At 56.6% G+C, this 13,725-nt stretch overlaps 3 protein-coding genes across 3 annotated transcripts; 1 reads left to right on the top strand and 2 right to left on the bottom strand.

Annotated features, from left to right (window-relative positions):
- The first annotated feature begins 542 nt into the window (after positions 1–542).
- On the top strand, positions 543–9,356 carry KVR01_002069 (uncharacterized protein). The gene is made up of 5 exons (XM_044785771.1): positions 543–1,574; positions 1,860–3,005; positions 3,086–6,487; positions 6,655–7,827; positions 7,891–9,356. Exons 1-5 carry the CDS (start codon positions 1,392–1,394, stop codon positions 9,040–9,042), a joined length of 7,056 nt encoding a protein of 2,351 aa, XP_044647084.1. The 5' UTR covers positions 543–1,391; the 3' UTR covers positions 9,043–9,356.
- A 189-nt stretch (positions 9,357–9,545) lies between these two features.
- KVR01_003107 (uncharacterized protein) lies at positions 9,546–10,336 on the bottom strand (the record flags this gene model as incomplete). Its single annotated transcript, XM_044789267.1, has 2 exons — positions 9,546–9,757; positions 9,892–10,336. 2 exons carry the CDS (start codon positions 10,334–10,336, stop codon positions 9,546–9,548), a joined length of 657 nt encoding a protein of 218 aa, XP_044648122.1.
- Positions 10,337–10,929: 593 nt separating this feature from the next.
- KVR01_003899 (uncharacterized protein) lies at positions 10,930–12,432 on the bottom strand. Its single transcript, XM_044793447.1, has 2 exons — positions 12,231–12,432; positions 10,930–12,076 (listed from the first exon to the last, which is right to left on the bottom strand). Exons 1-2 carry the CDS (start codon positions 12,291–12,293, stop codon positions 11,471–11,473), a joined length of 669 nt encoding a protein of 222 aa, XP_044648914.1. The 5' UTR covers positions 12,294–12,432; the 3' UTR covers positions 10,930–11,470.
- Positions 12,433–13,725: the final 1,293 nt, after the last annotated feature.

Here is a 13,725-nt window from a genome sequence, read left to right on the forward strand (position 1 = left end):
GTTCCCACTTCCCCGTGATCAAGCGCGGGCCGGTGGGTGGGAGCACAGACATGGGAGCTAGCCTCCGCCTGGTCGTTTGTTTCGCGAACAGCGGCACACGGGCAGAGCAAGAGCGTTGACGGCCAGCTAGTAGTTATCAGTCGCATTGTCCCGATGATTAAACGCTGGGCATTCTAGTATACTCTCCCATGCCCGCACCCTTCCACCCGCACGCCCACATGCATGCAGGCCTCCTCTGGGTGGCCGCAATCGGAAAGATTGGGGGCTAGGGGAGGAATGATTGATATTGTGGATGTGACGGGTGCGCACAGCAAAAGGTGGTGTGGTCAACAAACGTACCTACTTCAGGTGTACAGACAGAGGACCCGAGGGGTGCTGGATGGGCGATGGGGCCGTGGGTGGCAGGGTGGGTGCGCAGGACCGACCAGGGTTCCAAAGATTGCCTGGCAGGTGCGACACCTCGAGACCAATGAAGCCTGCCCCAGCCATCCAAATCCGAAAAGACCACCCTGCCCTAGGTCCCTTGGGAGGGTGTCTATATTTCACCCGTCATGCGCTGCTTCTATCATATTACTATCATGAAGAGCTGCCTTGCCATGTGATGGCTTCTCGTGCGCTCAGTCCCGTCATTCTATTTCTCGCCGCCTCCCCCACCCTTGTCGCGACAACAAGGCCAGGGCACATCTGGACGCGACAAGTAAAAAGCCAGTAGCTGACGGTCGCACAACTACCAGTTGAGCGATAGACAGACCTTATTTGTCGGTCAGCCCGTCACACATTCTGGCACTTGAGACACCCCTACCTGCCACCCATTACAGTCTATCCCTACGGCCAGGGATCAGGGCCCATTCCGTCTGGCGCATTTTCTCGTCTCTCTGCTGCTATCAACCCGCCACTCTCCAACTTTTTGCCGTGCTTCAACTTGCCACAACTCCTGGCTCCTTATTCGCGATCAGCACCCAGCGCCGTCATATTTCCACACCCTCCGCGACGGGCAAGCTGAGCTGCAGGCCAGGAGGACATGCACGGCTAACAGCTCCTTGGGTTACACAACCTCCCCCCAGGACGCCAATCCCGGGCAAGAGAGGCCCCTCTCTCGCCGTCGCAACGACTCATTGGCCCCCTTTACTTACTTACTTTCTCGCACTCCTTGCATGAACCGGCCCATCGGGATCCAGAGAAACACCTCGCCAACCAGGCCTCCTCAGGTCGTCGTCTCCCTGCGCCGCCCCGTCAACCAAGCAGCGCACATGAAATAACCGTGTCTGGAACCTGTCAGACCCGTCGCTGCAAATCCGACTCCTTCACAGTTGGAACGCCTCTGCGCAGCAAGCCACTCATGAGTTTTACAACCCGAGGACATCGCGCGCCCAGTTCCTCCGACATTCAGAATGGCCGCGGCCGAAGTCCTAGCTTTCGCCGCAAGCGATGGCTGCCATGCGGCTCCGAGTTTCTATAAGGCTCCTCGCCACGGTGGAGGTAGTCGACCGAGGAGGAATAGCCAATTCCACAATCGATTACAATTGCAATTGAGTCTCATCTCTGAGGTGTGGGTTCAACTGCGGTGTTCTCCCGTGAGTCTCCATCGTTCTGTCGGGGCGTATTTGGTTACTGCACACCGTCCGTCTCTGTCTCATCGCGGGCACGGGCTGGTTCGTTTCTTGATTCAGCGTTCCGAACAACTGGTTCGCGCCGTGGCCGTGTACTGCATGGCGCCGGTGCCCCGAGTTGGAGACCGCCTCTCTCCTGGGCCGGTGCCAGTGCCAGCGCTCACCCGTTGAACTAGCTTTGCGGCTGTCTAAAGTTCAACCATGCGACTGGTCCCCCCCGAAGCTTATACTGACTGTTGGTCTCCACAGCCCTCCCCCAGTTCAAAAGACTGCCGGACCAAACCACTTATTATCCCCGACTTCTGCTCGCCGAGATGGTCGCGCACCCGATGCCTGCCAGCCCCACCCAGCGACGATTCGGAATCATCTGTGGATTTGCGCAACACCAGCTGTACAGAGTCTACTGCTCAAACACGCCGCCTGCGCCCCGCGGACAGTGACGTAGTATTGCCGAGCTCGCAAGCAGGCCGACAGAGACGTGATGATCGCGATGTCGATCTCCTAGCCGACCCGAACATGGATCTGATCGATTTCGGGTCAGACGAGGGCTTCATTGAGGCCGCAGGGAAGAAAAAGAAGAAGCAGACAACGTCCTTCAACTGGCTTGAGGACGAGAACGACAAGAAGGATGGGGATGGCACGGAGGAGGGCGGCGGCGGCGACGGCAACAAGGATCAAAACGGCGGCGATGCGGGCGCAGGCGGCAACACAGGCGGAGATGGTGGAGGCGATGATGGCGGCAAGAAAGACGACGACAAGAACGGCGGCGAAGCTGATCCTGACGACATCTGGGGGTTTTCCACCGTCGGCGGCAAGAAGAAGAAGAACAAGGACAAGTCCGCAGACGCCTTTGGCCTGCCAGAGGTACCACCGGTGTCGGCCGATTTTCACGAGATCAAATTGGACGATTCGGGGGGCGCAACCAGCCTAGACTTCGGTCTAGGCCCAAAGACCGACAAACCGAAAACGGGAATCAGCGCGTGGACGTCCGGCTGGGGTGGCGGCGGCTGGGGCTGGGGAGGTCTCACCGGCTCACAGACTGAGGCCAGCAAGCCTGCCCACGAAGAGAAAACGGAATACCCGGTTGACGACAGCCCTTGGGGCATCAATCGCCCGAAGCCAAAGAAGAAGGAGACTTCCACATTCTCCTTCGGGGCTCTCGGCGACGACGATGGCTCCAAGGACTCGAACAGCTTCGATTTTCTAGGGGGCAGCAAGTCGCCTGAGACGAAAGACGTGGGCGCATTCTCTTGGGGCGCGCCCAAAGCTAAGACGGGCGATGATGACTTCTGGGGCAGTCTGAACAACAAAAAGGACGAAGCGCCTAAGGATGAAGAGAAGCCGGCTGAGGAGGCAGCTGACGACATTTGGGGTTGGTCCTCGACCAAAAAGGATGTAGGTGTCTCTGCGTGCATTCATCGTCATCGCGACGGTTACTTTTTGGCGTACATAGGTTTAACAAATGGGCCCTGCAGAAGAAGAAAAAGGGCAAGGTGACTGTTATAGAAGAGTCACCAGCAGCACAGGACGAACCCCTGCCCGCAGCACCCGACGTTCCGGACGCCAGCGACAAACAGCCGGAACCAGCCCTGACTCCAGAAGAGGAAGCCGAGCTCCTAAAATTACAGACCAAAAAGGACATTGGCAGCAAATTGACTAAGAAGCAGACGGATAGGTACAAACTCCTGACCGACAAAGCTGAGGAAGCGGCCAAGGCAGCAAAGGCAGCAGCACCCGAGACTGCCGAGCCCGTGGGTGGTGACACTGCTGATGTGCTCGATCACGCAGGGGCGCTCGCAGATGTGGACCCAGCTGATGGCTCTGCTCCCCTCGATGATGCCCAAGCCGAAGCAGACGAAAAGGCGCGGATCATTCAGGAGGAAGAGGAGGAAATGGCACAGCTGAGGGGCAAGAAGAAGCCGAAAAAGGCCGACAAGGATCGCCTGCGAGTCCTTGAAGAGCGCGCCGGCGAACGCCTTCGAGAAGCCGAGGAGAAGGCAGCAGCCAGCGGGAGCACCGCGCAAGATGACGCCGCACCTGAATCCGCTGGTGCCCCAGCAGGGGACTCGGCCCTAGCCGAAGATCCCGTGCCTGAAATTGACGCCGCGCAGGCCGAAGCGGACGACAAGGCCAGAATTGCCCAAGAAGAAGAGGACGAGATGGCCGAGCTGAGGGCCAAGAAGAAGCTGAAAAGAGCGGACAAGGACAGGCTTCAAGAACTTGAGGACCGGGCTGAAAGCCGGGCTCGCGAGGCGGAACAACTGGCCGCTGTCGCACAGGCCGAAGCTGATGCCGCGCAGGCTGCAGCTGCGCAAGCCGAAGCCGATGAGAAGGCCAAAATCGCTCAGGAGGAGGAGGAAGAGATGGCCCAGCTCAGAGCCAAGAAGAAACTGAAAAGCGCGGACAAGGAGCGCCTCCGAATCCTCGAGGAAAATGCCGACCTGCGCTCTCGCGAAGCCCAAATCGCCCAGCCGGACGAACCTAATCCAGAGAGTGGCGCAGACAGCAACGAGTCTAAGAGCGACGAAACGGCCCCAACCTCCGTTGATGACTCCGGTGTACAGGCCGAAAAGGACGAGGCCGCGCGGCTCATCAGGGAGGAAGAGCTTGAGATTGAGCAGCTGTTGTCCAAATCGAAGCTCAAAAAAGCCGAACGAACTAGGCTCAATGAACTTCAAAACAACAAGGAAAAACGCGAGCAGGATGCTGCAGCCAAGGCAGACGCCGCCCTTACAGACCCAGTTGACGTGAGTGTGCCATCAGCCGAGGATGCACCAGCCAGTGGTGGTATCGTGGAGCCAATCCCAGATGGGGACGACGACTTGGCGGCCAAAAGACTCGTCGAGGACGAGGAGCTCGAGCTCGAGCTGTTGTTGACCAAGTCAAAGCTCAAGAAGGCTGAAAAGGCACGCCTGAAGGAGCTTCAGGATAACAAGGACCAGCGAGAATACGAAGCCGCTGCTAAAGCCGCGTCTGAGCCGACTCCTGACGGTGTCGAACCACCAGCTGACGGCGCCGCTGATAGTGGCCCGGTCTTGGACGATGCTCCTGTTGACGAGACCGCGGCACAAGACGCATTGGTCGCCGCCGAGGAGAGTGAGCTCACGGAACTCTTGTCAAAGACCAAGCTCAAGAAGTCAGAGAAGGCTCGGCTCAAGGAGCTTCAAGACCGCAAAGACCAGTGCGACGAGGAATCCAGACGGGTGGCAGAGAAAGCCGAGGAAGACGAACGACTCGCCCGCGAGAAGGCCGAACAAGAAGCCCGGGAACTCGAGGAGCGAAAGCGCCGCGAGGAGATCGAAGCCGAGGAGGCTGAGATCGCCTCGCTCAAGTCCAAGAAGAAGCTCAAGAAGTCTGAGAAAGACCGGCTATCCGAGCTAGAATTCCGAGCACAAGACCGCGCATCAGCCGAAGCTGAGAAGCTGGCTGCAGAACTCCTCAAAGAGGACGCCGAAAACGAGGTCAAGCAAGACGAGCCGAAGGTCTCTAAAGGTTTCTCCTGGGCCGATGATGACCCAGCCGACGACAACGGCGCTGGCGACGACTGGATGGACTGGGGACTGAGCAGCTCCAAGAAGTCCAAGAAGAAGGACAAGTCGAGCCCTCTGATCGAGTTTGGCGGCACTGGTGATGCCCCAGCAGTCCCGGACGCGCCACCCGCTATTCCTGAGGCGGGCGCTTTCGACTTTGGCTGGGGCAAGCCAAAGAAGAAGGACGTGCAGACCCCCGCTGACGACCTCTGGAGCTTTGGTACCGGCTCCAAGAAGAAGTCAAAGAACAGCCCCGCCGAGGTGATTGACGACCCGATCAAAGCAGATTTTACAGGTGATGCCAAGGACAAGATGGGTGGAGACGACTTTTGGTCGACTTTTGGCGTTGACAAAAAGGACAAGAGTTCTCGTAAGAACGCCCTGGCCATGCAGCCCCCACCACCAGCACCTACACCTCCAAGTATGGATCTGACAGAAACAGAAGTCGACGCACATGACGCCGACGATGCATGGGGCGACCCGAGTGGCTCTACGGAACTGAGTGGGAGCAAGTCCAAAAAGTCCTCCAAAGAGCCCAAGCTCAGTAAGAAGGACCTCGAGAAGCTGGAGAAGGAAAAGAAAAAGGCCGAGAAGGAGCAGAGAGAGCGCGAGAAGCGCGAGGCCGAGGAAGCGGCGGAGAAAGAGAGGATCGCAGAAGAGGAGCGCCTCGCCGCCGAAGCAAAGGCCGAAGAAGAGAGGTTGGCCCGCGAGGCTGAAGAGCTAGCCAGGCAGGAAGAGGAGGCGAAGCAAGCAGCTATCGATGCTATCGCGCTGGAGGAGGCCGACCTGGCCATACTGCAGGCCAAAAAGGACTCGGGCAAGAAACTCACGAAAAAGGACAAGGAGAAGTATGACAAGCTTTCTGCCAGCTGCCAGGCGCGTGCGGACGAAAAGGCCGCCCAGGAGGCTGCCGAACAGGCCGCACGAGACGAGGAAGAAAGGCTGGCACGCGAGGCTGAGGAGCTTGCCCGCCAGCAGGAAATCGAAAAGGAGGAGGCCGAGCTCCAGGAGCTGCAGAAGAAGAAGGACGCCGGGAGGAAGCTGCTCAAAAAGGACAAGGAGAAGTACGACCTGCTGCGCTCAAACAAGAAAGCTCGAGACAAGGCTGCCGACGCGGCCAGTGCGCCCGTCGACGAGGCTGCGCCGGCGGGCGGCCCCGAGGCTGACGACGACCTCGACAAGGACCTGGCCAAGCTGGACGCGAATCAGCTGGACGAACTGGACCAGTTCCTGTCCTCCCCCACAAAGCCCACCGCAAGGGCGGCCGAGGTGGATCCGTTCGATTTCTGGGGTGCATCCAAGAAGTCGCCTAAGCCCAAAAAGGGCAAGAGTCCTGGGGCTGAAGCTGTAAGTGCATCTCTGTTGCAACCCCCCTTGCCTCCCTGCCACCTACCCCAGCACTTCCAATTTCCACAACACCAACGCCAGATGTTGGCGTCCGGGTGTTCATCTCAGTTTCTCATGTTCAAATCTGTCGGGCCCCAGCCGAGATTGCACATGCTGAGTCATACAAGCTTCTCGAAGCTACCACGAGCGATAGCGCCGCGGTCGAGAACTCGGCCCCCAAGGGGGTGGTAGCCGGTGCCTGGTCCGCCTGGCAGGACACGTACCCATCGTCGCGACCAAGACCAGAGACGCAGTTGGGGGGCGAGGCCGATCACCATGACCTTGACATAGCTACCAGCGCGCCAGCCTCTACTCCATCACCAGCACTCATGAAGGGCCGAAAGCCCGTGGGTGGCAAGATTGCTGACAGATTAAAGGCATTTGAGGCTACCATCCCGCCGCCACCTCCTGCTCCAGTTGCTGACGCTATCCCGCCACCGCCTCCACCTCCACCGGTGGAACCAGTGGTCGAGGACGGCAAAAAGAAGAAAAAGTCCAAGAGCAGAGCCGCGGAAATCCCAGGAAGCTTCCCGGTCGAGGACGATGAGCAGCTCCCAGATGATATAGTTGAGGTCATCGAAATGTCTCCCAAGGTCAAGAAGAGCAAGAAGTCAAAGTCAAAGACCGAAGACGCGGCATCCGTGCCGCCTCCGCCTCCACCTCCGCCTGCTGTTCCAGACGCACCTCTCTCACCACCACCTGAGGCCGTGGATGAGCCGAGGAAGGAGGGTAAGAAGGAACGGGCCAAGATCAACCGCGACGGCGGCTCAAGCTGGGGCATGTGGTCCGCGTCAACGCCAAGCGGCAAGGAAAAGAAGTCTTCCAAGTCCAAGGCGTCCGATGAGCCTAGACGGGAGAAGAAGTCGCGCTCGCCCGAGAAAGAGGAGAAGCTGTCGGCCCCAGGGTCCTCGTCGGACAAGGCAGAGCGCAGCGAGCGCGTCAGGGATATGGCCAAGGAGACACCAGTCCGGCCCAAGCTCATGAGCGTGTTCAACAGCACGCCCCCAATTTCCCGATCCATGTCAACACGCGAAAAGCGCCACAAGGAGGGCAAGTCGTCACGTCGCAGCTCATTCGACGTACCGAGCGGTATCGTCTCGCCACCACCCGAAGATGAGGTGCCCACGATGAGCTCCAAGGCGGCCAAGATCCTAGGCGTGGGTATCGGTGACTCCCTGGGAAGGTCAAGCAGCAAGCGCAAGAAGAGCTCGAGGGCAGTTGAAGAGGATGACATCGTCATGGTCGGTGCCAACGATGCCGTGGAGTCGAGTCCTGAGAAGTCTTCGCGCCGGAGGCACAAGGTACGCCGCCAACTACCAGCATACATGTGTGGCGATCAGCAGACTGACAAGACACTGGAACAGCAATATCCACGTGAAGATGACGATATTGTCATGGTTGACGCGGCGGACGCAACTCCGCCACCCGGTCTTCGGCGGTCGAACACGAGCGGATCAACCAAAAAGGGCCTTGGAGGCCTATTTGGTGGGATATTATCAACGCCTAAAACCGACCCGAGACCCGAATTGCGGCGACGGAACACGCACCACAACACAGACGCCGAGGACGGGGGCGCAGCGACGGACGTTGACGCTGAAGCGCGAAAGGCTGCTCGTCGCTTGCGGAGGGCCGAAAGAGAAGCTGCCGATAAGGAAGGGGAGGATTCTCGCCGTGCCAAGGATGAGGCCCGACGTGAGAAGCGTCGAAAACAAGAAGAGGACGAACGGGAGGCGCGGCGCGCTGAGCGACGCGCAGCCAAGTCGCGTCAAGAGGAGGAGCGCCGAGCTGCCGAGGAAAAGGAGGCAGCCCGTGAGGAGCGCAGGAGGCAGAAGCGGCTTGAGCGCCAGCAGGAGCGCGAGCATGCTGCGGCCAACGGCGAGACCGCCGTCGAAGACGACGAAGCCAGGCGGGCTGCGCGGCGTGAGAGACGAAAGGCTCGTGGCGCCGCCGAGAGCCACCGGGAGCCCGAACGTCGGCATGCCGACGACGACGACGAAGAGCGCCGCCGCCGCCGGGCTGAGCGACATGCTGCTCGTGACACGGCCGAGGGCAAAACGTCGTCGCGTCGCCGCACCGAGCGCGTAGATGACGAAACGCGCCGCCCATCCAAGCTTTCACGGAGGCACACCGATGGTTTAGACAAGCTGTTCCGGAAATCCGAACCGAATCCCAACCCGTGGCCGTACTCTGGGACGTCAAGCTGGGTCAAGGATCACAGTGATGCCGGCCCGCCGCCTGACGATGCCGAGGCTCCCAACGAAGCCATGAATGACATAGATGACGCGGCCGCCCGCCACGAGCGGAGACGGCGAAGGAAGTATGGCGATGGGGTGGTCGACATAGAAGTGGGCGACGAGGATGGCGAGCGCAGGCGAAGGAAGAGGAGGGAAGAGAGGGCTGGGGGCAGTGATGGCAGCGGGGAGAGGAAGAGGCATAGCTATGTCGGGGACGCATATGCCACCCCAACGCCTAGAAGCAGCGCGAGCAGCTGGTGGAAGAAGCTGAAGGGCAATTGAAGTAACGAGCTTACGATGGGATTGATTTCAGGACATGACTCGAAGGATACGAAAGGGACGAAATGGATATGATGGTATACGACAGTCTTGGATGGAACACGGTCAAGGATGGCCGGTCGGCATGGCTTGTGCTTGATATGATGGGCACGCTGAACCGAGCAAGCGAGCGAGCAACTGGATTCTGGTACTACTTGGCCTTCGAATACCCCTACCTTTTTGAAGCATTTGGATAGTTGATTTTTGTATACCTAAGCACATCCTCGTGTAATCTTGCGCCGTCCAAATGACTTACTTGTTACAGCATGTGAACAAAATGTCCCTTTCTCAACGGCAGCGTGAGGCCCTACTTGTTCGGTTGACATTGGCCAAACCACGACGGAGGGGGCACCGACTGGCCCGTCTGAAATGGGAACATTGACCAATACAAGGTATGTACGCTCGCACGAAACACGAGGATTCATCCCTCGGAAGGTGACCAGAGGGTGGATGATGCCAAATCTACATCATCCGTCAACCTTGGAAGGGGACCTCGGGCGATAGTACTCGTGGTAGGATGCTGAGTAGCCGAGCAGCCACTTGCCAATAAAAGCCCCACCAACGTAGTTGAGCAGCATGCCCAGGACTATGGAGATGCCGTCGGGGCCGGGCAGAGCCCTTGCGACGCCGCCACGGTGCATGAACAACAGAGCCTGGAAGACACTCGGCTTCACACCGGCTTTCCTGCAGTCATCTCGATAACCCCAGACGTTGCCTGCCCGAAATCAAGTAAACAAGGGTTCAGTCAGCCTCTGGAGGTGTGTCCCGCGCCCCTCTGCAGCCATGGAGGCAGCCAACCAGCCAGTCACTCACGGAAATATGCCTCGTCCGCGTCCCGGGAGGCCGGGTCCAGCACAAACTCCAGCACCAGCTCCTCGTCCTCGCTCGCGTTGCAGAACGTATGGGCCGCCCGCCTGGGGATGACGACCACCTCCCCCGCCGAGGCAAGCCTCTCCGTGGTGCTGGGGGACCGGCTGGTGCCGAGGGTGAACCGCGCCGTGCCCTTTATGACATGGAAGATCTCGTCCTGCCAGAGGTGGCGGTGCAAGGGCGGCGCAAGCGATGAGGTGGCGCCGGCGTGTGGCAGGCCCAGCTGTGCGGCCTCGCGGTCCGAGGCTGCTCGTGGGAGGCGGTTGAGGACGAGGTAGCGGTCCGTGGGCGGCCTGAACTCGGCTGTGGAACGGCCGCCATCGAGGGTCATGCTTTCCAGGTGTGAGATGGGGGTCCTTGGGACGCGGCGGGCTAGGAAGGAGAGCATCGTGCCGGGAGTGCGTGGCGCAGGAGTCTCTTGGCCAGCCAGAGGTGTGTCACATCAAGGCTAGATAGCTTTGATTTCTTGTTGATATTTTACAATCCCGTTGGCATGTGGCAGATCTTCTGAATAGAAAGGATGGATACGGTGAGGATGGAGAAGTCGAAGTCAGTGTCGTGATGGTTGAGGCAGCGGGAGATGGTGCTGGGCAGAGTTGCTCCGACTCCACTTCCCACTTATCAAACGTTGTAGGCCTTACTAGGTACCTACCTAGGTACTTAAGTGCCCAGGTAGGTATATATATACCTAGGTAGCCAGCCAACCATCTCATCTCATGCTGGTGGCTGACTAGCAATCATCCTCACATGAAAAGAAGGTGAACTTCATTTGACATCTTTTAGAATGGACTGCTGGGGATAATCAATTCAAGCTGCCCAATCACTAGAGCATATTAGGTGCCTGGGTGGAAATGCTAGAACACGTCTGGTCTAGTCTACGTATGTCTGTCACCAACATACTCCTCCAATCTGAAGTGGGCGTGGGTGCTGGGCAGGGCTGGCAGGCTTCACCACCAGACACACACTCTTTGTTGTGGTCGATGCCTGGAGTTTCAACTCCAGCAGGTAACCTTCCGAGGGAACACAGCTAACCCAACCCACCCCGCCCCACCCCAGACCAGACCACATCAGACCCTGACAATCCCTCAAACCATGCGACGGTTGAGTAGTGGTTAACTCACCTCCCTCCCATTTGGAATAATCCATTTCAAGCTGCAAAGGGGCTAGGAGGAGACCCGGGTTCAAACCCCGGCCGTCGCACTGTCTTTTTGCACCACTCCCCAAAACAAACACAGGCACTACCGTGGTCCAAAGTGATATCATTGATGTTTGTCGTAAGCATGTCTGTCTTTCTGAGGCTGGGTGGAGAGGAGTGAAAGGAGTGGAAGTACAAAGAGGAGAGACACGTTTAACCTCCACAAGCTATCAAGCTCCCAACGTCCATCAACAAGGGATTGATTCTCTTTTGATTGTGCCTGCCATTTTCAAACGCCTGCACATTCCCGTTGAAAACTCAAACCCTGGGTTAACGTCTCTTGTGCGTCCCACTGCTCGTCAACTAGCACAACCTGCCTGTATCTCCTCAGAACTCAACAACCCTGACAACCGTCTCGCTGACGTAGCCCACGGCACCGTCGCCCCAGATGCCGACCACAGCCATGAGGAAGCCCAGCCCCGCCGTCGCGGTAGAGACGACCTGTTTCTTAAGGAACGACTCGACCTCGCCGCGGACCTCCTCGCCGTTGAAGTTGTTGTCGGCCGTCGCTGCGTCTTCCTCGCTGCTCCTGTCGCTTGCCGAGTCGCTGTGGGCGTCGGAGCCTCCGATTACGTCGTAGCTCGCCTCCATGCGTCGGGCGGCCGACCGGTCCTTGCGAGAAGCAGAAGATGACGACTGCCTTTGCTGCGCGGGCGTGTGGGGGTGGGCGAACAGGTACGGTGCGACCATGTCGGATACGCTGAGGCGGGAGAGGGCGACGAGCACCGAGGTGTACAGCAGGTACGGGTGGCGGGCGGATCGGGGGGACAGGGCAAAGGCGAGGAAGAAGGCGGTGCTGGAGATGCCGGCGAGGGTGCGCAGGTGCGTGCCCGCAGTGGTGGCAAGGGACCGGAAGGCCTTGGCTGCCTCGTTGGCGGTGGGCAGCGTGAGGAGTGTTGGGACGGTCAGGGCCGACAGAGTATAGGACAGGCCCTGGATGGATGGAAAGTCAGCAAGGGGCGTCCTCCTATTGCGCGATGGGATTCACGGCGGCACAACGGAGTCGTGAAGTCATCAACAAGAGCATCAACCGAGCAAACCCCGTGCGGGGATGTCGCAGCGCCATTCAGAGACAAGATCAACTCACCGTCAGCAGCCCCAGCGACACGGTGCCGACGAATTTGAGAGTAGAAACCCCCCTGGAAGCCATGATAGATGGGGACAAATATTCCTTGGTGTGTAGAGCATCCGAAGCCAGACGGTGAAGAGGAAAGATACAGGCCGTCCTATTATGGCCACAACCGAGGCGGCTAGATGGTCGTGGTCCTCCCGCCGAGGGGTCAAATCACCTCCACTAACGACATGATTGGCTATCTGCGATAAGCGCGGAACTGTCGAGAAGCAGGACGTCATCCCGCCCGCCGGTGGGCGGCAGCTGAGCTCCAGGATGGCCCGTGCAGAGACGACAGCAACCGTGCACAGCAGGGTACCTAGGTACCTAAGCAAGTACCAGGGCCAGAAGACATTTCCACACTTGGTAAAGTCTTCTACCAGTAACTCCCTGAGCTGATGTTCCGCCATAATAGATAATAAATGTCAGGAGCTGGTTGGACAAATAGCACCTAGGGCTCCTAAAGTGGCAGATTGGGGTGCAAGTAATACGAGTTGTACTCTGATGTCGCTACGTGATCATGCCAACCAGGCGTCTCCCAACTATAGGACACATGTGCAACATCCAGTGGAATAACATACTAAGAGACAAATCTATCAACTACTACTTAATAGACAGCCCAACCAAAAGACTGAAGTTCCAGGTTGTCCAAACTAAGAATCTAGCAGTTATACACTCATGCTGTCAGAGTATGCAGTGCCTCCATACAGTAGTACAGGGTGTACCCTTAATTCTCATCATAGAGTGACTTCTAAAAGGTTAGGAAAGGATCCCCTAAGTGAGAATTAGGTCTATGTGGATTAATAAAGAAATACTAGTAAATATAGTAGAGTTTCTTATAGTGTTATATTTAGAAAATATAAGTAATTATTTAAAATATAGAAGGAGAATATTTAGTTAATAAGAAGAAAGTTATATTAAAATAAGTTAAAAGTATTTATATAATAAAAATTAAAAGAATACTCTATATATATTTAAACACTTAATTATATAAATTATATACTTATTTATACTTTTTATATTATTTAAAAAGAGATTTAAATAAACTTAAATTAATTATTCTACTTATATTAAATATACCTATTATATTAAGGCTTATAAATAGCTTATAAGAGTTATAAAAGTTAATAAAACTTACTTTATTTTAAGACTTATACCTATTATAAGACTTACACTTACTATAATAGTTACCCTTCTATAAAAGTTAGAGAATTAAGGTATAGAAGTTATATAAAGACTTATTAAAGGGAGTATATACTTAAGTACCTACTATTAACTAAAGGTAGTTATAAAGAGGTAGGTATAGTCTCATTAACCAATAGCTTTCCTTAGCATGGAAGCCATGCCTCATCATTTAGGTGTCTACCTAGGTAGGGACTAAACACAATAAGGGGTTAAACTTGATTGGTGGCTTTGGGTGGTGGTGTGCACGGGTGGCATGTGTCTTTGAAATAGACAATACTAGCCTTTG

The sequence above is a fragment of the Diaporthe batatas genome, assembly GCF_019321695.1.
Source record: "Diaporthe batatas strain CRI 302-4 chromosome Unknown Contig00003, whole genome shotgun sequence".
In the NCBI taxonomy this organism is placed as follows: domain Eukaryota; kingdom Fungi; phylum Ascomycota; class Sordariomycetes; order Diaporthales; family Diaporthaceae; genus Diaporthe; species Diaporthe batatas.

Coding starts and splice junctions, on each gene's coding strand:
- KVR01_002069 (XM_044785771.1), top strand. CDS start 1,392: ATGGCCGCGGCCGAAGTCCTAGCTTTCGCCGCAAGCGATGGCTGCCAT. Junction 6,488..6,654: donor AGAGTCCTGGGGCTGAAGCT/GTAAGTGCATCT, acceptor GAGTCATACAAG/CTTCTCGAAGCTACCACGAG. Junction 7,828..7,890: donor CTTCGCGCCGGAGGCACAAG/GTACGCCGCCAA, acceptor ACACTGGAACAG/CAATATCCACGTGAAGATGA.
- KVR01_003899 (XM_044793447.1), bottom strand. CDS start 12,293: ATGGCTTCCAGGGGGGTTTCTACTCTCAAATTCGTCGGCACCGTGTCG. Junction 12,077..12,230: donor TGTCGCTGGGGCTGCTGACG/GTGAGTTGATCT, acceptor CCATCCATCCAG/GGCCTGTCCTATACTCTGTC.